The sequence below is a fragment of the Paramormyrops kingsleyae genome, unplaced genomic scaffold, assembly GCF_048594095.1.
Source record: "Paramormyrops kingsleyae isolate MSU_618 unplaced genomic scaffold, PKINGS_0.4 ups82, whole genome shotgun sequence".
Taxonomy (NCBI): Eukaryota; Metazoa; Chordata; class Actinopteri; order Osteoglossiformes; family Mormyridae; genus Paramormyrops; species Paramormyrops kingsleyae.
This window is the reverse complement of record NW_027326020.1, coordinates 110,649-137,079: the sequence shown is the minus strand read 5'-3', so window position 1 is coordinate 137,079 and position 26,431 is coordinate 110,649. Positions and strand designations below refer to the sequence as shown.

Below are 26,431 nucleotides of genomic sequence, written 5' to 3'. Positions count from 1 at the left end.
CTGAGAGCACGAAATACAGCCTTCAAATCCGGGGACAGAGACGCTCTTAGGTCAGCTAGAGCTAACTTGAACCGTGGCGTGAGAGCAGCAAAACGTGCTTATGGACATAAAATTCAGTCACTTCATTGATTCAAAAGATTCCAAGCACCTATGGAAAGGCATTCAGGCAGTTACAGACTACAAACCCTCCCCCCCTCCCTGTGATGACAACACAGACTTCCTCAACGCACTTAACACACATTTTAGCCGGTTTGAGGAAAACAACAACACAACGGCAAAAAAGCCACTCTCACTATGGACGATGCAATACTATGTGTCGACCACAGTGATGTTCGGAGGACCCTGAGCAGGGTCAATCCCCGGAAAGCCGCGGGTCCCGACAACATACCAGGGTGTGTACTTACAGTTACAGTTGTTCTCACTGACATCAACAACATCTCCCTAAGACAAGCCATCGTTCCTCAGTGCTTCAAAGCCACGAACATTATTCCACTGCAAAAGAAATCACCAACATCATCACTGAACGACTATCGCCCAATAGCACTTACACCAATCATGATGAAGTGCTTCGAAGGGTTAGTCAAAAAACACATCTCATCCAGTCTGCCTGCCACATTTGATCAACTTCAATTTGCATACCGCCCAAATCGCTCCACTGATGATGCCATAGTAACTGCACTGCATCTGATTTTGGCTCATCTGGAAAATACAAACAGTCATGTGAGGATGCTTTTTATTGACTTCAGCTCCGCCTTCAATACGGTCATCCCACAGCACCTGGTAAAAAAACTGGAGTCACTAGGCATCAGCACCTCTCTATGTAACTGGTTGTTAGACTTTCTCACGAACAGACCCCAGACAGTACGTCTTGGAAAAATACACCTCTGAGACTATCATCGTGAACACTGGAGTTCCCCAGGGCTGTGTTCTAAGCCCCCTACTGTTCACCCTGTTGACTCACGACTGCTGTGCCAATCACAACTCGAATCACATCATAAAATTCACAGATGACACAACAGTAGTGGGCCTCATCAGAAATGACGATGACTCCGCATACATAGAGGAAGTTGATCAACTCATTTCCTGGTGTGGTAAAAACAACCTGGCGCTGAATGTCAACAAGACAAAGGAGATCGTTGTCGACTTCAGAAGAAAGCACATCCCACACCGGCCACTTACTATACATGGAAACAGTGTGGAGTTTCTGGGAGTGCATATCACTGATGACCTGTCATGGTCCACAAATACCTCTTCTGTGGTCAAGAAGGCACAACAGCGACTTCATTTTCTCCAAAGGCTGAAAAGAGCAAACCTCACCTCCCCTGTCCTCACAACTTTCTATAGAGGCACTATAGAAAGTATACTGACCAGCAGTATCTCAATTTGGTATTAGAGGTCGACCGATATATCGGCCGCCCAATATATCGGGCCGATATTTAGCATTTTTTAATGTATCGGCATCGGCCGATATCCGAGTGCACTACACCGATTTTCAGACAGGCACGTCTGCGGGCAGCCCAGTGTTATTGTTGCTGTGGAACACGTGACCCATGCTGCCTTGTGCAGGACCACAGCCAGAAGTTTTGGAAGAGTCCTGGGATAAAACGGTAAGGCTTAAATTCTGATCTATCAATGACCTGTTTATTTAAGTAGTTTGCTATGAAATGTTGCTTTAAAAGAAAACGCGAATTACGCTATTGGGAACTGGGGTACTGATAATGAGCCTTCAACCAACTGTAGCTTACAGGTAACATTAAGGATCATTGATTCTAATAGAGTTCGTTTTGTGCGCTTATTGGTGGGCTCACAGACGTTTTTTAATCGTTAAAAATCATTTTAATTGTTAACATTTTAATTATTACCATATCAGCCCGATGTTATCAGTTATTATCTGTTTTTTTTCTTGTGTCGGAGAGTTTCACTCTGTGAGTGTGTGGGGCGGAGCAGGCAGCTCTCAAATACTGCAGCGTGTGTGAGAGTTGCGTTACTCTGCCCTGATCACAGACAGCGCCGTCCTCAGAGACACAGAGCTGCTAAGAACAATGCATGGCGGAGAAAAGTGTTTGTTCGAAAGCGTGGTTACCATTTACTTGAGCTGATGCTGACAATGGTCCTTCTGTGCAACTTTTTTTCATTTGAGACCGGAGATTCAAACAATTTGTCAGACGTCTAGATAAAAAGTGCATGACTTTGCGCAGTTAGTTTCCTCATTAAACATGTCTATCCTTTATACGGGCTTATACGTAGACAACGTCACAATCACTAGGGGCTTATGTTGTCCTTGCATACAAGGCTGTGCAATACGACAGTTATTTTATTTTATTTTCCGGGATCACTAGATTCTGATTGTGAATTTGGCTTTAAGCTATCTGTCTGCTAACAACAGAAACAACATGTTAGTGTACACTACTCATCATACCATGATGCACTTAGTGTTTTTTTTTGTTTCAAAATGTATTAGAGTGTAATTGTTTTAATGTGCATGGAATACTGAAATTGTAGAATGAATTGAAGATGAAGGTACTATAATAAAAATTCTAACCTTGCATTTATTCTTCTGTTTTAGTAATTGCTGTCTGATGGCTGAACAAAAATCTAATCCTGTATGGCAGCATTTCACAAAGCCAACACCAGGAAAAGCCAGGTGCAATATCTGCAGCAGACTGGTGAGCTTGGGAGCTGAAGAATGAGTTTGCTGCTAAAGAGATTCTGATGCTGCTATCTTTATTGTTTATAAGTTTAAGTTGTTTATAAGTTGTATTGTGTTTTTGTTATTTAAGTTTATATTTAAATTTACACAAGTCAGTATTCAATAAATGCTAAGTTGAGAAATTTTGTGTATCGTTTGTTATTATTAATGTGATATTTTATCATGCAAATAGAGGGGAAAACGTCCAATTTTCGGCCAAAAAATAACGGCAGCATATATCGGCCATCGGCAGACCCTGGCTCCTAAATATCGTCATCGGCATCGGCTATTGAAAAACCCATATCGTTCGACCTCTATTTGGTATGGTAGCTGCACTGCCACTGAACAGATGATACTTCGTTGAGTGGTGCGGACGGCGGAGAACATCATCGGGTCATCACTCCCATCTGTTCAAGAACTATACCACTCACGTTGCCATAGCAGATCCATTAAGATCATAAAAGATCCTACACACCCAGCACATGGACTGTTTGAACTTCTGCCGTCTGGAAAACACCACCGCAGTATACACTGCAGAACAGCCAGATTTAACAGGAGTTTCTACCCCCAGGCCATCAGAATACTAAACTCTGTTAAATAACCTTTTGACCTTTTACTCTCCTACCTATTGTGCACTTTATAACCACTGATAGGTCTCAAGTTTTCATTCTACTTATATAGTGCAATAACTAATTCACTGTGAAACGTAGTGCAATAATTTTTCATACTATATATCACCCACTGAATATATTCGTGTATATATATTTATTGTTTGTACTTTGCTGCTTTTTGTTGCCATGCTGTCTTAACTGCCTCTGTAAAGTGAAATGTCTGCATGTTGTATGTATGTTGTCTTGAGTGCACTTGTCCCTTATGTCCGCACATTGAGCCTTGGAGAAATGCAATTTCGTTCTGCCTGCATCCGTCTTTGTACTGTTGTATGGTGTGAATGACAATAAAGTTTCACTTCACTTCACTTAATTTGTACAGGAATGATTCTGTCCCAAGCTTTTTGATCCATATAAGTGGTTGTAACTTATAGTAACTGTGATCACTATAAGCGGTTTCTACCGTACTACTAATAATGAACAATAAGGATATGCCCTTTTCCAAGTATAATCCACCTATATCGACACATATCACCAGTATCGGATGACATTGATACAAACAGCTTGGATTAGTCACACTTTTGGCCCTGCTTATGTCAGCGTGGGTATGACTCGCATAATTTAAAACAAATAAATTTAATAATAAATCGATTTGGCTTTGTATAGTGATTCTTTGGTGCGGTGATTCATGCATCGTCACATTAACTCTGAAATCGATTTTTTATTCATTTATATGTGTTCAGATTTGAGGTGGAGAAACACTGCAGTTCCTCTACAGGTGGCGCACTCAAAAGTATTCCCACATTGATTAGCAGCACAGCATCCCATGTAGTAGGGTAGGAGCCAATTATTTTGTAATTTTGCTTAGCAATAACGAGAATGGCAGACAACATAGCAGAGATTTGTGCTGTCCCTTCACAGTTTAAATCCAATGTATTTCAAAATTTAAACGGGAGGAGCTTTTTTTGCAAGGTTTTAAGATGCTAAAAAAATAAAATAAAATAAAATAAATTATAGTATTGAATTAGGATATTCATAGAATTTCAATACTTACAGAATCACAATAGATATGGTGATGATATCGTATCAGGAGGTCACTGATACACTAGGGTGTTTACAGATAGCCGACCATACACAGTAGTAAAGAACACAGGATTCAGTTCATTATGACTGCTATGATGCAGTTTAATTTTGAATTTAATTTATTTTATATATTTATTTTTACAATGTACAATTAAGCATCTTTTATGTTTTGTTATTCAAAAGACCTCAACATTGCCTTTTGTTTGATTTACAACTGTTCCTAATTGTCTTTGTAGTTTTAAGAATAAACAATATCATAATTGTTTTCCCTGTTGTAACAAAATTGCACCAAACCACGAACCCAAAACCAAACTGTGTACCAAACCATGATTTTTGTGTACTGATATACATCCATAATACATATGGGCGATAGGATCATAACTGCAGAGCATACAAACCAAATAGTGGAAACCTATGACCACATTAAATGGAACAGAATATAAAATAATAAAAGCAAACCAGAGAACATATTTATCATCAAAAGAAACTCAACAGGCAAATAAGTCCTGCGTTAAAAAGGAGCCCTAGTTTCTAAAGTGAAAAGATGAAAAAATTACAGCAAAAACAAAAAGAACGTTGTGTCTGCAGTTTAGCCTCCTGGCTCATGTAATGTAGCAGCCTGCCACATATAATGTTGCCAGCACAAAGATGAACTGAATGAGATCAGACAAAAGTACTACCAAACTATGGCTACTTAGCAAGCTACACTACAGAAAGAAACCTGAGTAAATGCATTGTCATCTTACCTCCATCTGGCTCTCTCTGTCTGCGCTGTGATGTAGTATTGGATGTGCTTAATCCAGAGCCCGCTGGTGCCCGGCCCAACTCGGATGGACCACTGGAGGTCTGCGCAAGGACATAAAGCAAGTTAGTGGGAGCGGCTGCAGCAGTAGACATGGGGGAGCAGCAGGGTCTTCATATCAGAGGTCTCACTGTGCGGCAGCAAAGGGCCACGCAGTTCCATAAGAAATATTGGAGGAAGAAAGGCTGGGAGGGGACACCATAGCACTAAAGTGCCAGACTGAACACAATACTGAGCATAGGAATTAACATGGACCCCTAAAGGAAAGCAATTGTTCTTTTAGTTATTCTGAAGTGAACTTCATAAACAGGATGTTAACTGTTTAAAATACATAATCATTTGATCACTAACAAAACTTTGTAAATATGCATAGGTTATACATCACTTGGCACGTTTAAACCTCTTGCCATATCACGACACAAAGCTTATGTTAAATACATGCCTTTACATTCATAAAAAAAAACCGTAAAATGCTATTCATCGTGAAGCCAAACTACATAAAGATTCAGTGACACCAAACCTAAAACTGTGGATGTAAGGCCAAGAGTGGTGCAATTTTTGGGGGCTAGAGTGGGTCAGGGGTTGGGTGTGGTGTGGTTTGAAGGCCAGCCTGTGATTGGAAGAGAAACTGCGACTCCCCCGGAAGAATAAGTGGAACAGAGAAGGTAACTCTGAGCGACAAACAGAGACATTGACTCTGTCCCCCACCAACCAGGCTACTCTGGCGGCTTGTCCAAAACCGCAAGGGTAGTCCAAGTGTGAGGAAGTACAGAGACGGTGCCACTCTGTACAGGTATACTGATGGAGACAGCGGTCCTCTCTTTCACGGCAAACAATTAATCAGCATGATGCCTAAATGGAGACATTGCTTCAGGGTCAGCTTAATGTGCAAAGCCCAATTAGAAATAAATGATGATGATGATAATAATAATAATAATAATAATAATAATAATAATAAGCATTCTCCAATTCCAATATAAACATTGCTTGCTAAAAAAATTAGATACAACAGGCTAAATTAAAATGTTATTATGCGGTAAAACCTTTAGAATAAGATATGTGTGGTTGATTTAAGTTTGTTTGCCGAGAAAAAGGATTGGCGGGCCATTTCTCCGCAGCACCATGCTGGAGTTTTACCTGACCAGGATCTTCACTCGTAGGCTCATTAGAATCCTTGTCGACAGAAAGATTCTTTGCAGCGTCTGCGTTTCAAATAAGACACAGTAACACAGAAACACCCCTCCAGATAATTACTCTTCAGACACAGTACATTCACTCTGGACGCATCCCTCAATACACTGAACTTCCTAGCAGCTTCTAGCAAATACCAATGAGACAGGACACTGCACAAATTCAGTTTGAATTGAAAGATACGAAAGAGGCCTGCAGCCACAAAGCAATATATTAACCAGGACACTTTTTAGGAGCCTATAGAGATTTAAGCAGAGCCCAAAACTTCTATTTTTATAATCTTAGTTTAAATACGATGTTCAGCTATTTGGATAGGAACTGTAAATACCACTAACGACAAGATTCCTTGCACCTAATTCCCAGTTTATAATTACTCACATTAGAAATTTCCTTGCAGAAAGATATAGTTTAATTGAAAACTAAGTAGCCACCACTAGAATCCACACAAAATGCAAAAAGAAATATAAAAAATAAAAATAGCAAACTGACCAAATTTACAACATTCAAAATTCTATTAACTGGAATAAACAACTGAAGGACAGTGTAACCCCTGATTTACACTGGATGCGTATGCGCTGCGTTCCCATTCCGTCCGAGGCCGTCCGCCAATTCACACTGGATGCGTTTGTGGTCTGTATCTGATCCGGCGCGCAGCTGGTTTGCGAGATCACATGACCACGGGAGAATAGCATTTAACATAACATGTATCTATGTTTCTATGGATAAAATAATGTGTCACTCCCATATAGGTTACTGAACACTTTATTAGGAGTTTACAAGTACTTCACAGTACAGGTTACTTTCATTAAAAATCAAGTATATACATAGTTAATTGCAAGATTCAACTTATCGTCAAATCCCAAAACTTCTGAAGTTTCACTCCACGCCTTCTCCTTTCTACTATTATCCTTGTAAAAAGGATGTCTGGGGTCGTACACAATTCCGTGTTTCTCCACCTCCAAAATTAATTTTTCCTCGTCCATGATGTGACGGAGAATTGGTGCATGCGCTCTGTGTTGCGTTCTTGATCCGTATCTGTCAAAAATAGACTTGATGCACATCTCGACGGACTGCCGGATGCGTGACGGAACAGAGACGTAGCGGAGACGCAACGCAGCGGATCTGGTGTAAACTGATGCATTGACTTTATTGGCGGCGATTGCCTGCGGCTGCCGTGTCGGAAACGCACCGCAGCGGATACGCATCCAGTTTAAATCAGGGGTAAGAGCTCTGTGTAGTGAAACTTTTTAGGGCAACTTTTTATAAGCTATTCCAAGTGAATGCATGCTGTAACTTCCTGCTGCCCACCAACTTCAACCATATAACTGGATAATACAGGAAACGCATTTACCCAACATGAAATTTTTGTTAACTAACTTGTTGATTGCACATATTCCCTTTTAAGTTAAAAGGCACTGCAACAGCAGGATTTCCAAAAGTTTTACTATTATTAAAAAGACACCTGCCAAATTACCTAAAAACTAAAAAGTAATTTAGCAATTGGTACATTACTCATAGCTACCTACCCAGCTAAGATATAAAATGTATTAAATGCGTTATTAAAAGAGATGATTGAAATATTTACCCTCTGGTGCTCAGGCAACAGAAGCATCATTGCATTTTACGTGCCATCACTAGTTAACATTACACTTACCTATATCTACCTATATTACCTATATCTCAACAGTGGCTGTTCTTCACTCAAAATGATTCTCACACCAGGACTGGGTTAACTTAAGCTAGAAGTAATGATTGTCCAAGAGGAATGCTCTTTACCTAAATTCTGGACAATCAAGACTTCTATCTTAAAGTTAACCTACAGCTGGTAGTAAATCGATTTATCGATTAATTTGAATTTTTGGTTCCGGGCGATGTGTAAAATGAATGTTGTGATTTACTTTAAACTAGCAAATTAACATGGAGATTGCAAAGTTCCCAAATTTTTTAATACGAAAAAGATTTTTTTTCCCTCCACTTCCATGAATGACAGCATGCTGGACCGCTCTGTCAATCCCCCACACCCCCTCAGACACCAACAAACAAAATCAAGAAGGCAGCACGTCAGTAAGAGAGGAGCTCATCCCGAAAACTGCCAGCGACTCCTCTGTGGTTTGGAAGGGGTTTGATTATCCGAAGTCCAACATAGAACAAACCACTGCCTGTTGTAATGTTTATCAGAAATCTGTGGCTACTAAAGGCAACAGCACATCAAACTTATTTCAGCATTTCAGACAGAGGCATGCAGCTTAGTGGCTGGAGTTGTGTAGCTCCACAAACTTGCTATGTATATATTAAAAAGGCTTATCTAAAAGATGCCTTTGGTTAAAAAAAAAAAAATCATAAATTGGGTAAAGGCTGAAAAGAAATCATAGACTTTATTTTTAGGCCATATCACCCAGCCCTAAGTTAACCCAGCTAAAATCATGCTTCGCAGAATTACCCCTGGGGTAATATGATTCAGTGAAGAGGCTGTTCCCAAGGTATGTCATGTACTTTTCTTCCGCAAAAATTTCACCAAATTTGATTGATTTATTTATTTATTTTTACCGGTTTCACGAAATTTATGGCAAAATCACTTATCTGCCCAAAAAGCAATGTGTTGCTAGCTACTTGAAAAAAGTTGAGTTTATAGACCACATTTGAACAAAAACGTGTTTTTCTTTTTTGCCATTATTTCATCTTCAATAGTCAGAATTATTTAGAATGTCACGGAAACAAGATAAAATTCTTCTTCAGCATGTTTTTTTGCTGGAAGGCCAGGATTGGTTGTTACCTTACCTGCAGCTTTATGATTGGTTACAATATGAATTAATTTGATTGGTGGCTATGCGAGCAAATATTTATCTGCAAAGCGCTAGGCAAATTAGTGCCAAAATTATTTATATGCGCAAGTGTGAATTTGCACTCGCAGGTTGGTATTTGCAAGAGGACTTGGATTTGCAATACAGGTTTTGTACTTGAAAATCATTATATCTTTGTAAAAAATATTTTTATTAAGATGTTTGGTTTCGCATTTACAAAAAATATTGACTTGCATTTGCAAAATATCTGTTTTTGCGAATGAAAATTGTGTTCAGTGCGAGCAAATTTCTTTTTACGGGTGCAAATTGGAAAGTACACATACAAGTACATATGGCACTATTCTGACTCCAGAAATGTGCTTGTAATCCAAAGCACTCATATCAAAGCAAATTTTCACATAAGAAATAATGGAAACTCAGATGATTCGTTCCACAACCCATAAATATTCATATAAAATTATTAATACAAAATATAAAAGTAAAAATAGATAAAAACAAATTAACCTGCACTTTACCTTTGAAAAGAATCGTGGCTGGTGTGAGGGACATAAGTGAACAGGGAGGAGAAGGGTTATTTTGTGGGATGACTTTTAGTATAACTAACAGAATCACTGCTATCTGTTGGCTTACTGGAATCTTTTTCTTTTTGTGCCATTTTTACAAGAAACCTATCCAATGACAGTTGCTTTTGCCACATTTTGAAGATTTCATGGAAATGTGACATTGCATCGCTCACACTGCTACAGCTTTATTTGGGTGGTGTTGGCAGACAAAGCATATACGTACTACTCGTATTGCAAGACCTCGCTCGTATATCAAGTTAAAACTTATTTTAAATTTTTGTCCGTCTTGCAAAACACTCACAGACCAAGTTACTTGCAATCCCAGGTTTTACTGTATTTTGAGAGGTCGTGCTGTGTTATAAATGTTAATAAACAGGAAGGCATATCTTGCATGGCAGCCATTATAAAACATCATAAAATACTATTATTTGTACCTTATTTCAATAAGAAATTATTCTGATAATTATTTTAAAACAATATAAAAAGTTCCATTTGATTAGAAACTGTTCTTAGGATTCAGGAAAAGTGTGTGTGCAAGTAAGAAAGAAAGTTTCCTTCTCTCTGCAGATCCCAGCATAGTGCAATGCTGTCTATGTCAGAACATTCCAAAAAATTGTGCAGTTTCAAATAAAGATTGTAAACAAACTGATGACAACTAAATTCAGATGAGGACTATAAGCTAGGGCAGGGACGATTATTCGATGTAAATCGACGTGTTGTGTAAAACTATGTAAATGTGTTGTAACTGCAATGCAAGTGATAAGCTAAACGTATTGTAAGGGAAAGTACTTTATCCCAGGGTTCCCGCTGCCGCACGTCACTGTCGTCATTGACGAAAACGGAACCCATGGTGACGAAGAAAAACGGCATCAAATCGTCACTCTGGTGAATTCAATTTTCAAATGACGAATTTTGAATTTTTGAAAAGTCGAATTTCATTTTTACCCAATTTTCAACCGTAGCACCCGTAGGGCCTAATCAAAACTGGCCCGGAGCCCCGGACACACGATCGTCGATCATCCATGTCAAATGAGCATGGGCCGTTCTAAAAGTAGCAAATGTTATCAATCGGTGTGGGGACATTCTAAAACGCTTAATGTGAAAACGCTTAATGTGGTTTAATGTACCAAAATAGCGACCAATAATCACCAAATTTCGCACACACACATCTGGTCATAAAGACTTTCACCTGACAAAAAATCAAAACTGAAATACAAGGAATATGGACTTTATTTTACATTAAGCGTTTTCCCTTCCATTGACGCCCATTATAAGGAAAAGGTTTAATGATTAATTTATTAAAAAGCGGAGAGAGAGTGATTAAAAAAAACGGATGCTGAAAAAAAGTGAAGAATTTGATTAGTAGAAGCAAAAATACAAAGAAAAGTGAAGAATTGAAATCAAACTCCAGGGGGAACCCTGCTTTATCCCCTCATGAGCAGATTACCGCTGTCCATTTACGAATTGCACAATAAAACAGTCTGCTAATAGTTGAACTTTACTGTCTACCTCGTGATCTCTTCGCCAATCGAGACCTACAATATTTTATTTATTGGACCTGTGGCATGGTTTTCATTTACAATACAAAGTTATTCCGCTAATAAGCTGGCTATTTGTTTCACTGCTGGCACTGTTAAAACTATATCAATTATAGACTGAGTTCCAATACAGTTCTGTCTAATATCGCCGGTGCCAGCAGTGCCACACTATTTTATAAGGCCAATATAGTTTTGTGTAATATCGCTGGTGCCAGCAGTGCAACACTATTTTGTAAGGTATGCACTGGCCAATCATGTAGCTCTTCTCTCAAATATTAATGAGACATCTCCTTTCACCCTGCAAAAAGGAAATGAGCCATAGATGAAAATCCACGATATAGAAAGACCATATACAGATCCAGCCGCTTAAAATTTCCCCACTTTCCATGACAGGTCCTTGACAGGACCTTGACTGGCTCTTGGCTGGTCCTTGACTGTAATGAGATCCCCCACGATGATGTAATGAAAAAGGGGGCCGGCATGATCCACCCCTCAACTCTCTGTGTGTAAAGTACTTGCAATGATCTATCCATCCACCAGGGAGAGCAGTAATCTGAAGTGACTTACCTGAAATCAGGTAAGATACCTGAATCAGGTATTGTAACTACACTGCAAAAAATGAAAATCTAAGCAAGTACAATTTTCCTATATTTAAACAAAATTCCAATTTCATTAATAAACTTACTACACTGCAATAAATGGCCTGTGAAATTTAGAAATAGTTTCTGTTGTGAGGCAAAGATGGCCTAAAACTGTCAAAATGTGTTTTTAGTCAGTTTATTGATGAAATTAGAATTTTATTTTACTTCCCTCTTTGGAGATGAGGCGGTCCCAAGATATGTCCAATACAATAATTACAGGTCTAAACAAAGTATTAAGACTGATATTGTCAAGCAATGAGAGGTATATGAAAATTAATCAGATTTGAAGCCCATTAAGCTTGTTTGGCACAAGATGAAAGATTTCATCCGCAAGGAGGCCAAGCCAGGTACAAAGCAGCAGCATGTCCAAGAGTTATTTTGGGAGAAGAGAGTGACCGAAGATGTTTGTGACAGACTAATTACAGGTCTAAACAAAGTAATAAGGTTTACTGTGGAGAATAAAGGTGTGTTCTTTCTTTCTGTCTGGCTAACACAGCCGGATAGGCTGCTGGTGGCTGCGCATCCACTGGGGGGGGGGGGGGGGGGGGGGGGGGTGATGTGTGAATGTGTCATTAACTTCTCTGCTTGGCCACAATGAAACAATGAGACAGATGAGACAGATGTTTGAAGCGGTCAAGGTGAGGTTATTTTTTTAACATAAGAAACACTGCTTTCAGATCATAAGAACATAAGAACTATACAAACGAGAGGAGGCCATTCGGCCCATCAAGCTCGCTTAGGGAGAACTTAACTAATAGCTCAGAGTTGTTAAAATCTTATCTAGCTCTGATTTAAAGGAACTCAAGGATTCAGCTTGCACTATGTTATCAGGAAGACTATTCCATATTCTGACTATCAAGCCAGTCGGTTAAATAAACACTACTAAACAGTCATTACACACTACCAGTCAAAATTGTTGTTGGCATGTAAATTAGAAACCAGAAGACTATAGTGGAAAAAAAGTATGATCGTCTACCAAAAACATTTATACACTGTATAGTCATGACTGACATGCTGAGGCTGGGTTTGAACCAGTGATCCAGGGAACACAAGCACACAGGCTTAGCCCACTGAGCCACACAGGGACCCTGGAAGTGCATGAAAGTTCACCATAGCAAATACCCTGAGCAAGGAACTGCCCACAAGCACAAGAAAAGTGGTGGGGCTGGGGGCTGGGGGGTCAACTGAATGTGTGAAAGTCATTAACATCTCTTTTGACTGGTAGTATGTGTGTGTTTGTGTGTGGGTTTGCATAGATCACATTTGAGGACCAAATTGCCCCCAAAGTGTAGTAAAACCTGAAATTTTCCTACTTTTGGGGACATTTTTTGAGGTCCCTATTTGGATAAACACTTTTAAAGCCTCTGGTCACAAATTTTTCTGAACACATACAAATCGAATTTCAATGAAAAAGTTGGCCAAAATTTCACATCTGTTCACGACTATACGCTCGGGTGGTGAACAAAAGCACTGGCAAAGTCTTGCATTTCTGAAAAGTTTCAATACGCAGAAAAAGGCTAGTCACATTAGAGCGCTATTTCGTGAAGTCTGGTCCACCATCTAAACGGCTAAACACACCAGAAGCCCCTGAAATAGAAGAAATCACAAGACAGAAAACACTTTAACATCTCTCCATCACAGAGCCGGACTCGTCATCAAAACTGTAAGCTCCTCTAAACCCAGCTTATTGTACCTTGATACCTTGTACGTTGCTTTGGATAAGTCTGCTAAATGCTTTAAATGTAAATATAAATATTGTACAGTGTAAAGCCATGTAGCAGAAATGACTTGGGGTCAGTAATCCAGGAGACATGGAGGTGTACAGTAAATATCCATTGTCTTCCCAACATCAGTCACTGAATGGTATTAAAAAAGCACTGGAGAGTTCAAAGCATACAATTCTCACAGTCTATCAGCACCACCAACATTCAGATGTAAATGAGCTTCAGATGTAAATGCACGCTGGCCGACCAGATCACCCCCCCTGGAAAGAAAATATCCCTATTCCCTTTTATTGTCCTTGGTGATTTTAACAGAGTGAATCTACACCAGGAACTTCCTAAACACAGACAGCATATCGACTGCCCCACCAGGGACAACATCACACTGGACCACTGTTACACCATTTTAAAAGATGCCTATCGCTCTGTCCCCCGGGCAGCTTTAGGACATTCTGATCACTGTATGGTCCATCTTATTCCAATTTACAGGCAACAGCTTAAACGTGCCAAGCCTGTAGTCAAAACTGTGAAGAAGTGGACCAATGCAGCAAAGCAGGAACTGCAAGACTGTTTTGACTGCACTAATTGGACTGTCTTTGAAGCTGCATCTGATAATCTGGATGAGCTGACAGACACTGTGACATCATACATCAGTTTTTGTGAAGATGTGTGTGTCCCGACCAAGACCTTCTGCACATACAACAACAATAAACCATGGTTCACTCCCAAACTGCAACATCTTCACCAGGCCAAGGAGGATGCCTACAGAAGTGGTGACAGGGCCCTGTACAGGCAGGCCAGGAACACGCTGACCAGGGAGATCAAAGTGGCAAAAAGAAGCTACTCTGAGAAGCTGAAAGAACGGTTCTCAGCCAATGACCCTGCATCAGTGTGGAGAGGCCTGCGAGATATCACCAGCAACAGACGACCCCTACCCCCCGCTGAAGCAAACAAAGACCTGGCAGACGAGCTGAACAACTTCTACTGCAGGTTTGAGATAAACAGATTCACACCCCCCATCCACCCCACTCCAGAGACAATAACCCTCATCACACCTCTCACCCCCCTATCCTCCCCCCTGGAACTCAGAATACACGAAGCGGAAGTGAGCCGGCTGTTCCAGAAACAGAAAACCAAGAAGGCCCCGGGACCAAACGGTGTATCCCCCTCCTGCCTCAAAACCTGTGCTGATCAGCTGGCTCCCATCTTCACCCGCATCTTCAATAGATTTCTGGAGTTGTGTGTAGTTCCCTCCTGCTTCAAACGCTCCACCATTATCACGGTCCCCAAAAAACCCACCATTACAGGACTGAATGACTACAGACCTGTCGCCTTGACGTCTGTGGTCATGAAATCCTTTGAACGCCTGGTTTTAGCCCATCTAAAGGACATTACAGGACACCAGCTGTACCCCCTGCAGTTTGCCTATCGGGCAAACAGGTCGGTGGATGATGCAGTGAATATGGGGCTGCATTATATCCTGCAACATCTGGACCGTCCAGGAACTTATGCCAGGATCCTGTTTGTGGACTTTAGTTCGGCTAAACGAGCATAGATTTTAACGAGCAGTTAAAATCATTTCAGATCCGTCACATCCTGGACACAATCTTCTCCAGCTACCCCCCTCTGGCAGACGCTACAGATCTGTTTACAAAAACTGTTTACACTATACCTCGCACCTTAAAATTGCACAGTGTTACTCACCTGTGTATATTTATAATTTTTCACATTTGTATTGTATGTGTGTTGTATTGTACTGTATTTGTACAGTATTTCTTGTATAGGGTATTTTGTTTTTAAAGTGTCACTTATTGTAGAGCTGGGTGATATGGCCTAAAAATAAAATCTCCGATTTCCGATTTCAATCGATTCTCCCCTCCCCTACACAAAATCAAACTACTTTATTTAGCTTTTTTTACTTTAGACCACACCTTTAGGGGCAGTGTGTGGCTCAGTGGGCTAAGCTGTGTGCTTGTAATCAGAAGGTCACTGGTTCAAGCCTAGCCTCAGCATGTCTGCAGCTCCTTGAGCAAGGCCCCAACAGGTGGCCTTCACAGACAACTTATTCTTCAAAGATCAAGTTGAGGGAGGCATAAACACAATTTCCCCACGGGGATCAATAAAGTGTCAGTTATTATTGTGAACACTTTTAGAAAGGTTTCTCTATAGCTTATTTTAAAACTGGCAACAACACAATACACCCTCAAACTTATAAATAAAAGTAATAAGTAATATTGTAATAATAATAGAAAAAAAACACATAATTTTATCATGTCAGCTTAGTATTAAGTAAATACTTTATGCCATTGGGTTTGACATATTATATTACAATTCCATATTAAAGAAGTAGCAACACCTTTCTTTGGGCATGTGCCATCTTTTCCCCTGTCATTGCCATGTTGTTAGTGAATCTGCTACAGTGTTAATTTACCCATGAGGAATGGTGCATCGCATTAGTTCCGCATTTGGCGCTTGTGTGTAAAAAAAGTAATAAAATCGATTTCATGAAAACACATCGTCCTGAACTGTAAATTCGAATTAATCAATTAAATTGATTTATCGCCCAGCTCTAACTTATTGTTTGTGTATGAGAGAGTATCAAACTGTGGGAAACTAATTCCTTGTGTGCCCCAGCACACTTGGCGAATAAAAGCTGATTCTGATTCTGATTCTGATTGCTGCAGCAGGTGAGGATCATGAACTCCCAATCACCTACAAATTCTTTAATCAATCAACAGTTACAGTATCAACAATCAATGGCTGGACAGTTGATACAGGGACAATGATCACAACACACGTCAGAACAGCCTTCCCAAAGCCAACAAACTGAACCCTATTGAAAATTTGTGGACTATGCTTAAAATAAAGCACTTTAAAACAAATCAATATACTGTAGGACCAAAGTGCTGTACAAAGGATAAATAAGAATAGACAATAAACAAACCAATAAAGCATATTAAAATAAAATAAAATAAGTAAATAAAATAAATTAAAAAGAAAAATGAGCTTTTTTAAGTCATAGCAAAGACCATTCAATCATTTAACCCTGTAAAAAGAAAAGTAAAGTTTTTGTAAAGACAGCGCCATCTAATGGTATCACCCTGCAAGTGAATGAATGGGCGGGTTTATAGTCAAATATAGGCCCACCCCTAGAAGAAGGGGGGCTCTAGCTTCCGGCTGGTATTTGGAAGGAACTTGGCTGGGATTTGGCTGCCAGCCAGACTGGAGGGGAAATTTTAAGTGGCTGGATCTGTACATAAACTTTTTTATAATTTAAGCCTTAAAATATATAGTGATCCCCTGCCTATCGCGGAAGTTACGTTGCAGACCCATCAGCGATAATGAAAACAACTGGAAACAGCTGATAACCCCATGTGGATTCCCCGTGTTTAACGAGGGGGCGAGGTACACGGGAGGAGCAAACGAGCGAGGCAGGACATACTGCAATTTTAATCAGATTTTTTAGATTTTCTAAGCAATTTTTATTCAAATAAGTTTTTTTTCATCTCTATTTTGCTTTTTTGTCTTGGTTTAACTTTTTAAAATCTTGTTTTTATAAAGCACATTAAATAACCCCTGTGTATGATAAAAACTTGCCTTGCCTTACCATAAAGAGACCGAGAAACGTTCTACAAACAACTAAAAACTATATGCTGGAAACAGACATTCACAAGGTAACTCCATGAAAAGCTCTATAAAAGTAGAAATGTGTTTATTTTATGATAAGATAACATGAGCCAACTGGCTAGTAGTTGCCTTTTAACTGAAAATTCACTCCAGTCAGAGAAAAAAGTTACTAACGCACTACATCAAAACATTTACGTTGCAATCATGTATGGCATGAAATAAACTTGTAACTATATCATTCAGTAATACAAATAATAAAACAACATACCGTTCACATTGGCCTCAACTACTAAGTTAGCGCTTGAAGACCCTTCTCAAACTGTTTGTTTGCCTAGCTGCAGTGATCACGCAATGGGATTATTTTGGGAGTTTTATTACCACGCAGACACCGGTGCAGACCAGAAAACACAACCAACGGATTAGTTTTACAGCATTTTACTATTTTATTTTCTGTGGACAATGCTTTTTGGGAATGAACTGAGGTAAGAATTTTAAGACTAATTAAATTTAAGACCTAGGATGAAAATCTGGGCATTTTTAAGACAATTTAAGGCCTTAAATGTAACTTTCTGAATTTTAGACTTTTTAAGACCCTGTTTTCTGTACCTCTACTGTAGCTGACGTTAATGACGCTTTATCAGCCATTTTATATTTTCTGTTTACTTATTCTGTAATGTAAGACTGAGACAAATTAACGTTTACTACTACTCTTACACACTGTAGCCTAAATCGTACCTTGCTCACTGAAATAAGCTTAATTATAAGCTACCTTTGCTAGTGTTTGTTAAAAACATGTTTTAGCATCTATTTGCTAAAATTAAAGTCGATTTGGTGTACTGAAATAAGTAAAAACTATTGCAGTGATTATTAACTTCAGTCTAACATAGAAATCCTATTGAATCTCTTAAGATCTGCCTTTTTTGTTAATATTGCTCTAATGTTTAAGAAATGTTTCAATAAATTGAAATGTTAATGAGAATGAGTTAAGGAGAGGGTGAATTGTTCTATGAAATGACTAACTTGAAAATAATTGCTCATCAATAAATTTATCATCAGATCAACCAAAATATTCGACTAATCTAACAATTAATTATCAAAAAAATAATCGCTAGATTAATTGTTTAAAAAATAAACGTTTGGTACAGCACTACTATAAAGCGCTCTTGTTTTCTTTCTCTCTCTCTCTCTCTCTCACACACACACACACACACACACACACACACACACAATGGAGCTAACCAAGTTACAGTTCATAGATGCTAAATAACATTTGGGTTAGTACTAGAGGTCAACCGATATATCAAGCCGATATTTGGCATTTTTTAATGTATTGGCATTAGCCGATATCCGAGTGTAGTTCGCCGATTTACAGACAGGCACGTCTGTGGGCAGCCCAGTGTTATTCTTGCTGTGGAACACGCGGCCCATGCTGCCTTGTGCAGGACCCCAACCAGAAGTTTTGGAAGAGTCCTGGAAAGACGGTAAGACTTAAATTCTGATCTTTCAAAGACCTATTTATTTAACTGGTTTGCTATGAAATGCTGCTTTAAAAGAAAACATGAACGCTTTTGAAAGAGATGGCGAATTACGCTGTCAGGAACTGGCATAATGATGAGCCTTCAACCAACTGTAGCTTACAGGTAATGTTAAGGATCATTTATTCTGACAGTTTGGAATTCTGATGCTGCTATTTTTATTGTTTATAAGTTTAAGTTATTGTTCACAAGTTGTATTGTGTTTTTGTTATTTAAGTTTATATTTAAATTTACACAGTATTCAAAAAATGCTAAGTTGAGAAATTTTGTGTATCGCTTGTTATTATTAGTGTGATATTTTACCATGCAAATAGAGGTGAAAACATCCAATTATTGGCCAAAAAAAATCAGCAGCATACATCGGCCATTGGCTGACCCTGACTCCTAAATATCGGTATCGGCCATTAAAAAACCCATATCGGTCGACCTCTAGTTAGTACTGTTCTGTCTTATGTTGACCAAGCGAAGCAGAAAAGAATTGGTTTATATACTCAAAATTGTAACTAAGCTTTTGAGAAGACACACTTGCAAACTTGACCTAACTGGTGCTCTCATCCAGATAAACCATTTTAAGAAATTACTCTGAAGTCAATACTTCTGATCCCCCCTGCAACATTTCTACTCTTTCAACACCTAGTCAACTTACCAAGCATATAAGTATCAATCAACTACACAACACACTCTCCACCTCACAACACCACAGATAAACAAGACCGGCATTTGGGTAAAGCGACAGCCAGGTTTTTGAGAGACAGAAATACTGTGCCTAATAGCCAGTTTAAATGATTAAAGCAAAATTCACTAAATGATACAAACTGAAAATAAACCCAGTTGCATCAAAGAAAAAAACAGTCTTACTGAGCTTATGATGACACAAGGGACAGATGCAAAACAGAAGTAAAACAAACAGAAACCAAACCCCTAGACATATTCAACAAAGAAGCCATTCTGCTGATATTGTGGAGTACCATGCTGTTGAGTAACTAAAGAAAAAAATATACTGTCCAAAAATGAAATGTGGTCCCACTCTTGTAAGTTACTTTACCATGGAAATTTGGCAGTAATAGCAGACAACCAGGATCTAACAAAAAGCAGCATTAAAAAAAGTTAAGAGATAGACACTTCTGCATCAAAAAACAGTGACATTATCAACATACATTATGCCACACAAAAAAAAACACAAGAACATGAGTACGAAAGACATGTACAACTTGAATCACTAAAATGCAGCTTACCGGCATTATTCAGAATGATTAAGTTCTTCTTCAGCATCTCATACACTGGACTGCAATCATAAAAATGACATTCTATCAATAACCAGAATCATATGTAATTCTGTAGAGGTAAGGCAAGTGAACATATTCCCATGGACAGTGACTCACTTTGGGTTTTTGACAGAGAAACTTTCAACTTCCAGTAGCTCTCCAAGAGGATCATCCTGACAGTGCACAATGTGCTGCCTCTGCTTGTCATAAAGCTGCTTCACCATGATATATTGACCCAGATAGTGCATCACCTGCCCCACACCACAAAAAGAAGCATTTAACTTACATTCTCAGCTAGGTTATTTACGAAGATTAGCAAACTTTTACTTAGCAAGGACAATTAAATCAAAAGCAAAATTCTACACTCTTAAAGCAACTGTAAATGTTTGAAATTACTGGTCAAACTAAATAAAAGCCTGCTTTACCATTTGCACTCACCTCTTTTAGTGTAAATGTTTCGCCTTGGGCCCCAGCCAAACATAGAAGCTGAAGGAGCGCTGCCTTGGGCTGGACCTACAGGATAACAGGAAAAAAATCAACATAAAACAGAATCAAATCAGCAGTGTAAACTGCAAGCTGATTTGATTTTGATTTTGCAAGGCAGCAATTTGATATCTGGCGATATTTGAAATGCTACTGCGATACTATTCAATTCAATACTACATGACCGATATTTTCAATATAATGAAACATAAGCTAAGTTTAGTGGAATTTATTTTAAATAAGTCTGTCAAGTTGTTCATGTTGCCCCCAGTTATGCTGACACAAAGCATTGCACGTTACTTTTTATTTGCCTAATATCATCCTTATGGAGTCAAACATGTTTCCATATGTGACTGTCTTTTTGACCAGGTCTTGTTAACTTTTCTCCTCCTGTTAAATTTATCATAATTGCACCCAGGGCCGGCCCGTGGCATGGGCAATAAAGGCAAATGCTAAGGGCACCATCCATCCAGGGGGTGCCACAAACGGAGGAAGAAAAAAAGTGTAACATTCCACTATTCTTAAAACTAGTTGGTATTAATGTGTCTTAATATGAAAAGAACAAGCCCACATGAATTTACCTGCTTAGCAAAGCCTATTAAGTAGTAGTAGTAATAATAATAATAATAATAATAATAATAATAATAATAATAATGATACGTAACTTTCCTATGAGGAACATTCCTAAACGTCCTAAATTATCTGGTGCATGGGGGAGGAAAAAAAGAATAGAAGAGGAGGAAAAATGCAACAAAGACAGAGGTAACGTAGCGTAGTAGTAAATATGTTATGACATTGTTTATACTAATATAATTTGCATATCAGAAAAAAAGCACATTGTATATTATACAGTACAGTCTACATCATGCACACATCTCAGATTTTTGTTTCATTTATATTATTTAATTTAATTTTATTCTTGAAATCATGTGTTTATTATTAGACTGGTGTTAAATTTTCTTTGTGTTATTTTGTGCAGTGCCTTATTTATATTGTATTTATAATTTAAATTGTCACTTTTTATTTTGAGAATATTTAAATCTAATACTTTATGCAAGCTATTTATATTGTATTTCATATATTCAGTTAATATTTTTTTGTATTTATTTCTAAAGTATTTTGAATATGCAATTGGTTTATTTAAATAAAAGAATGTCTAAGACAAAGCTATTCAGTTTTTTGTAAGTACAGTGGTACCTCAGTTCTCAAACTCATTAGAACTCGAATTTCTTAAAAGTCGAACCAACCAGTTCGAAAAAAATTACATAGAACTCGATCAGAATCTCAGAAGTCAAACCATGAACGCCGACCTAAGATAACTTGTACACACGCGGAAGAGTCTCACACGGCACATCTCTCAGCAGAAACGATTAGAGCATCAGTCTCAGCCTGGTATTCGCTGTGATAGCATCATGCATGTTTACACTAACTGAATACATATATTTAGACAGTAAAAATACATTTAGACAATGATAGACAGTAACAGTAATTATTATACAATAAAAAACATTTAAAATTAAAGATCTTATTAATTATTTTAATATTAATAATAAACCATTAATACATTTAATTATAATAATATTGTTGTGCCGAGGGGGTACGGAACGGAGACAAAGGCGCAGACGTCAGGATATCGGGGAATACGGGGTTTAATTACGGGTAAGGCAGGCAAAACACAGACAGACAATATAATGACCGGGCTGGGGAAACAAACTGAAACGCGGACTAAATACAAAGGACTAATGACAACAACCAGAAACAGCTAATAACACGGGGATTCCACACGGGGTTAACGAGGGGCCGTGGCACATGGAAGGAGCAGATGATCGGGGCAGGACACATTGTTTTTTTTTTTTATTTTAAACTTTACACATTGTTTGGATAAATTTATTTTCTTACTTTACAAATTACTGTTTTGACAAATGTGCTTAGATGTGTTTAGTACAGTGTATGCTCTTCCTTTATCCGGTTCATTTTGTGTTTAAATGCTAAAAAAAAAACATTTAGATGTAATTTTTTGGGGCCGGGAACATTTCTTATGGGGAAAATTTGATCAGAACTCTAACTTTTTAGGATTCGTTTCGGAGTTCTGAACGGATTAAATTCGAGTTCTGAGGTACCACTGTATATGTACACTAGCAGTGGAATTTACTGCGATGCAAGGGGGCACCACCTAAAATCTTGCCTAGGGCTCCAAATTTGTTATGCCTGGCCTGATTGCACCACAGTTTATCAATTACTTTTATTGAGACTCAGGTCTATAGATACACACACAAAAAAGGACAGATAAAAATGTGAAGAAAATCAAATAACATACAGACATCTCAGCCAATGCACCCTCAGTTTGGATGCATAACAGGAACAACTCACGCTAGGATTTGATAGGGCTAAAATGATACTGTTAGTAGATTGATCCAAACGCTGCATAAACGTGAACATCAAATTTATCAATAGTGCCTTAAAGGTCCTGACTCCTGCAGTTACAAACATCTGACTGGCACTCCCTCTTCTGGGACTCGTAAGGAGGATTCTCATTGTGTCATTATATGCAACTTGTAACTTCTGCATGCTAGATTTTTTGTAAGATGATCACAATTGGGCAGTATAGAGTAGTTTGCTCATTTTTAGAAATACAGTGGTACCTCAGCACTCGAATTTAATCCGTTCAGAACTCCGGATCGAATCCTAAAAAGTTTGAGTTGTGATCAAATTTTCCCCATAAGAAATAATGGAAAACCCAATTAATTGGTTCCCGGCCCCAAAAAAATTGCACCTAAATGTGTTTTTTTTAGCATTTAAACACAAAATGAAACGGATAAAACAAGAGCAGCATATACTGTACTAAACACATCTAAGCACATTTACCAAAACAATCATTTGTAAAGTAAGAAAATAAATGTATCCAAACAATGTGTAAAGTTAAAAAAAAAAAAAAAATATGTGTCCTGCCCCGATCGTCTGCTCCTTCCATGTGCCACGGCCCCTTGTTAACCCCGTGTGGAATCCCCGTGTTATTAGCTGTTTCTGGTTGTTGTCTTTAGTCCTCTGTATTTCGTCCGCGTTTCAGTTTGTTTCCCCTGTCCGGTCATTGTATTGTCCGTCTGTGTTTTGCCTGCCTTACCTGTAATTAAACCCCGTATTCCCTGATACCCTGACGTCTTCGTTCCGTCCCCGCTCGCCACAACAATATTATTATAATTAAACTTATTAATGGTTTATTATTCATATTAATATTAACCTGGCGGTGGGGCTTGATAGCGAGCGCCTGGTGGCCAAGCCTATACCCATGGGGCCTGGTCGGGCACAGCCCGAACAAGGCACGTGGGTCCCCCTTTCAATGGGCTCACCACCCATAGGAGGGGCCATAGATGTCGGGTGCGTTGTGAGCTGGGCAGTGGCCAAAGGCGGGGACCTTGGCAGTCCGATCCTCGGCTGCAGAAGCTAGCTCTTTGGACATGGAATGTCAGCTCTCTGATGGGGAAGGAGCCTGAGCTGGTGCGCGAGGTTGTGAAATTCCGGCTAGACATAGTCGGACTCACCTCGACGCACGGCTTGGGCTCTAGAACCAGTCTCCTTGAAGGGGGTTGGACCCTCTTCCACTCTGGAGTTGCCTGCGAGGAGAGGCACCGAGCGGGGGTGGGCATACTTATTACCCCCTGACTGGGCGCCTGTACATTAGGGTTTACCGCATTGGACAAGAGGGTAGCCTCCCTTTGCCTTCGGGTGGGGGGACGGGTTCTGACTGTTTGCGCTTATGCGCCGAGCCGCAGTTCAGAGTACCCACCCTTTTTAGAGTCTCTGGAAGGGGTGTTGGAGAGCACTCCTTCTGGGGACTCTCTTGTTTTGCTGGGGGACTTCAATGCTCACATGGGCAATGACAGTGAGATCTGGAGTGGCGTGATTGGGAGGAACGGCCCCCCCGATCTGAACCCGAGTGGTGTTCTGTTGTTGGACTTCTGTGCTCGCCACGGATTGTCCATAATGAACACCATGTTCAGGAATAAGGGTGTTCATATGTGCACTTGGAACCAGGAGACCCTAGGCTGCAGTTCGATGATCGACTTTGTAGTGTCATCGGACTTGCGGCCGCATGTCTTGGACACTCGGGTGAAGAGAGGGGCGGAGCTGTCAACTGATCACTACCTGGTGGTGGGTTGGCTCCGCTGGTGGGGGAGGAAACCGGCCAGGCCTGGCAGGCCCAAGCGTATAGTGAGGATCTGCTGGGAACATCTGGCGGAATCCCCTGTCAGGAGGAGTTTCAACTCCTACCTCCGGCAGAACTTTTCCCAGGCCATGTTCCGCACCTCCATTGTGGAGGCGGCTGACCGGAGCTGTGGCCGTAAGGTGGTCAGTGCCTGTTGCGGCGGCAATCTGCGAACCCGCTGGTGGACACCAGTGGTGAGGGATGCCATCAAGCTGAAGAAGGAGTCCTATTGGGCCTATTTAGCCTGTGGGACTCCAGAGGCAGCTGACGGGTACCGGCAGGCCAAGCGGGATGCAACTTCGGCGGTCGCTGAGGCAAAAACTCAGGTTTGGGAGGAGTTTGGCGAGGCCATGGAAAACGACTTCCGGGCGGCTTCGAGGCGATTCTGGTCCACCATCCGGCGGCTCCGGGTGGGAAAGCGGTGCAACATCAACACTGTTTATGGTGGGGATGGGGTGCTGCTGACCTCAACCCGGGACGTTTTGGGTCGGTGGAAGGAGTACTTCGAAGACCTCCTCAATCCCACCGACACACCTTCCGATGTGGAAGCAGAGTATGGGGACTTGGGTGTGGACTCCCCTATCTCGGGGGCGGAGGTCACTGAGGTGGTTAAAAAGCTCCTCGGTGGCCGAGCCCCGGGGGTGGATGAGATCCGCCCAGAGTTCCTTAAGGCTCTGGATGCTATGGGGCTGTCTTGGTTAACACGCATCTGCAGCATCGCGTGGACATCGGGGGCAGTGCTTCTGGACTGGCAGACCGGGGTGGTGGTCCCCCTCTTTAAGAAGGGGAACCAGAGGGTGTGCTCCAACTATAGGGGGATCACATTCCTCAGCCTCCCTGGTAAGGTCTATTCAGGGGTTCTGGAGAGGAGGGTCCGCCAGATTGTCGAACCTCGGATTCAGGAGGAGCAGTGTGGTTTTCGCCCCGGCCGTGGAACAGTGGACCAGCTCTATACTCTCCGCAGGGTTCTGGAGGGTTCATGGGAGTTTGCCCAACCAGTCTACATGTGTTATGTGGACTTGGAGAAGGCATTCGACCGTGTCCCTCGGGGAGTCCTGTGGGGGGTGCTCCGGGAGTATGGGGTGCCGGGCTTCCTTTTAAGGGCTGTTCGGTCCCTGTATGACCGGTGCCAGAGTCTGGTCCGCATGGGCGGCAATAAGTCGGACTTGTTTCCGGTGAGGGTTGGACTCCGTCAGGGCTGCCCTTTGTCACTGATTCTGTTCATAACTTTTATGGACAGAATTTCTAGGCGCAGCCAGGGCGTTGAGGGTGTCCGGTTTGGTGACGTCAGGATTAGGTCTCTGCTTTTTGCAGATGATGTGGTCCTGTTGGCCTCATCGGACCGTGACCTTCAGTTCTCGCTGGGACAGTTCGCAGCCGAGTGTGAAGCAGCTGGGATGAGAATCAGCACCTCCAAATCCGAGGTCCACAGCCGGAAAAGGGTAGAATGCTCTCTCCAGGTCGGGGATGGGATCCTTCCCCAAGTGGAGGAGTTTAAGTATCTCGGGGTCTTGTTCACGAGTGGGGGGATGATGGAGCGGGAGGTCGACAGGCGGATCGGTGCGGCGTCCGCAGTGATGCGGGCGCTGCATCGGTCTGTCATGGTGAAGGAGCTGAGCCAAAAGGCGAAGCTCTCGATTTACCAGTTGATCTACATTCCTACCCTCACCTATGGTCACG

At 40.5% G+C, this 26,431-nt stretch overlaps 2 protein-coding genes across 5 annotated transcripts in view; one reads left to right on the top strand and one right to left on the bottom strand.

The window, feature by feature from the left end:
* Positions 1-426: 426 nt before the first annotated feature.
* Positions 427-26,431, bottom strand: part of LOC140586894 (protein Mdm4-like) — a 33,279-nt gene continuing 7,274 nt past the window's right edge. Inside the window, exons 4-10 of one of the 4 annotated variants that reach the window (XM_072708382.1) lie at positions 20,503-20,577; positions 20,182-20,315; positions 20,035-20,084; positions 6,320-6,384; positions 5,127-5,226; positions 640-699; positions 427-492 (exon numbers count right to left, since the gene is read on the bottom strand). In XM_072708382.1, the coding sequence (XP_072564483.1) occupies positions 485-492; positions 640-699; positions 5,127-5,226; positions 6,320-6,384; positions 20,035-20,084; positions 20,182-20,315; positions 20,503-20,577 (492 nt within the window). In that variant the 3' untranslated portion in view covers positions 427-484. The remainder of the gene's footprint in view (positions 493-639; positions 700-5,126; positions 5,227-6,319; positions 6,385-20,034; positions 20,085-20,181; positions 20,316-20,502; positions 20,578-26,431) is intronic. The other 3 variants (XR_011988685.1, XM_072708383.1, XM_072708384.1) reach the window with 3 other exon arrangements.
* LOC140586893 (uncharacterized) lies at positions 12,488-15,771 on the top strand. The gene is made up of 2 exons (XM_072708381.1): positions 12,488-14,627; positions 14,727-15,771. The coding sequence occupies exons 1-2, from the start codon at positions 13,855-13,857 to the stop codon at positions 15,190-15,192; spliced, it is 1,239 nt and encodes a 412-aa protein (XP_072564482.1). The 5' UTR covers positions 12,488-13,854; the 3' UTR covers positions 15,193-15,771.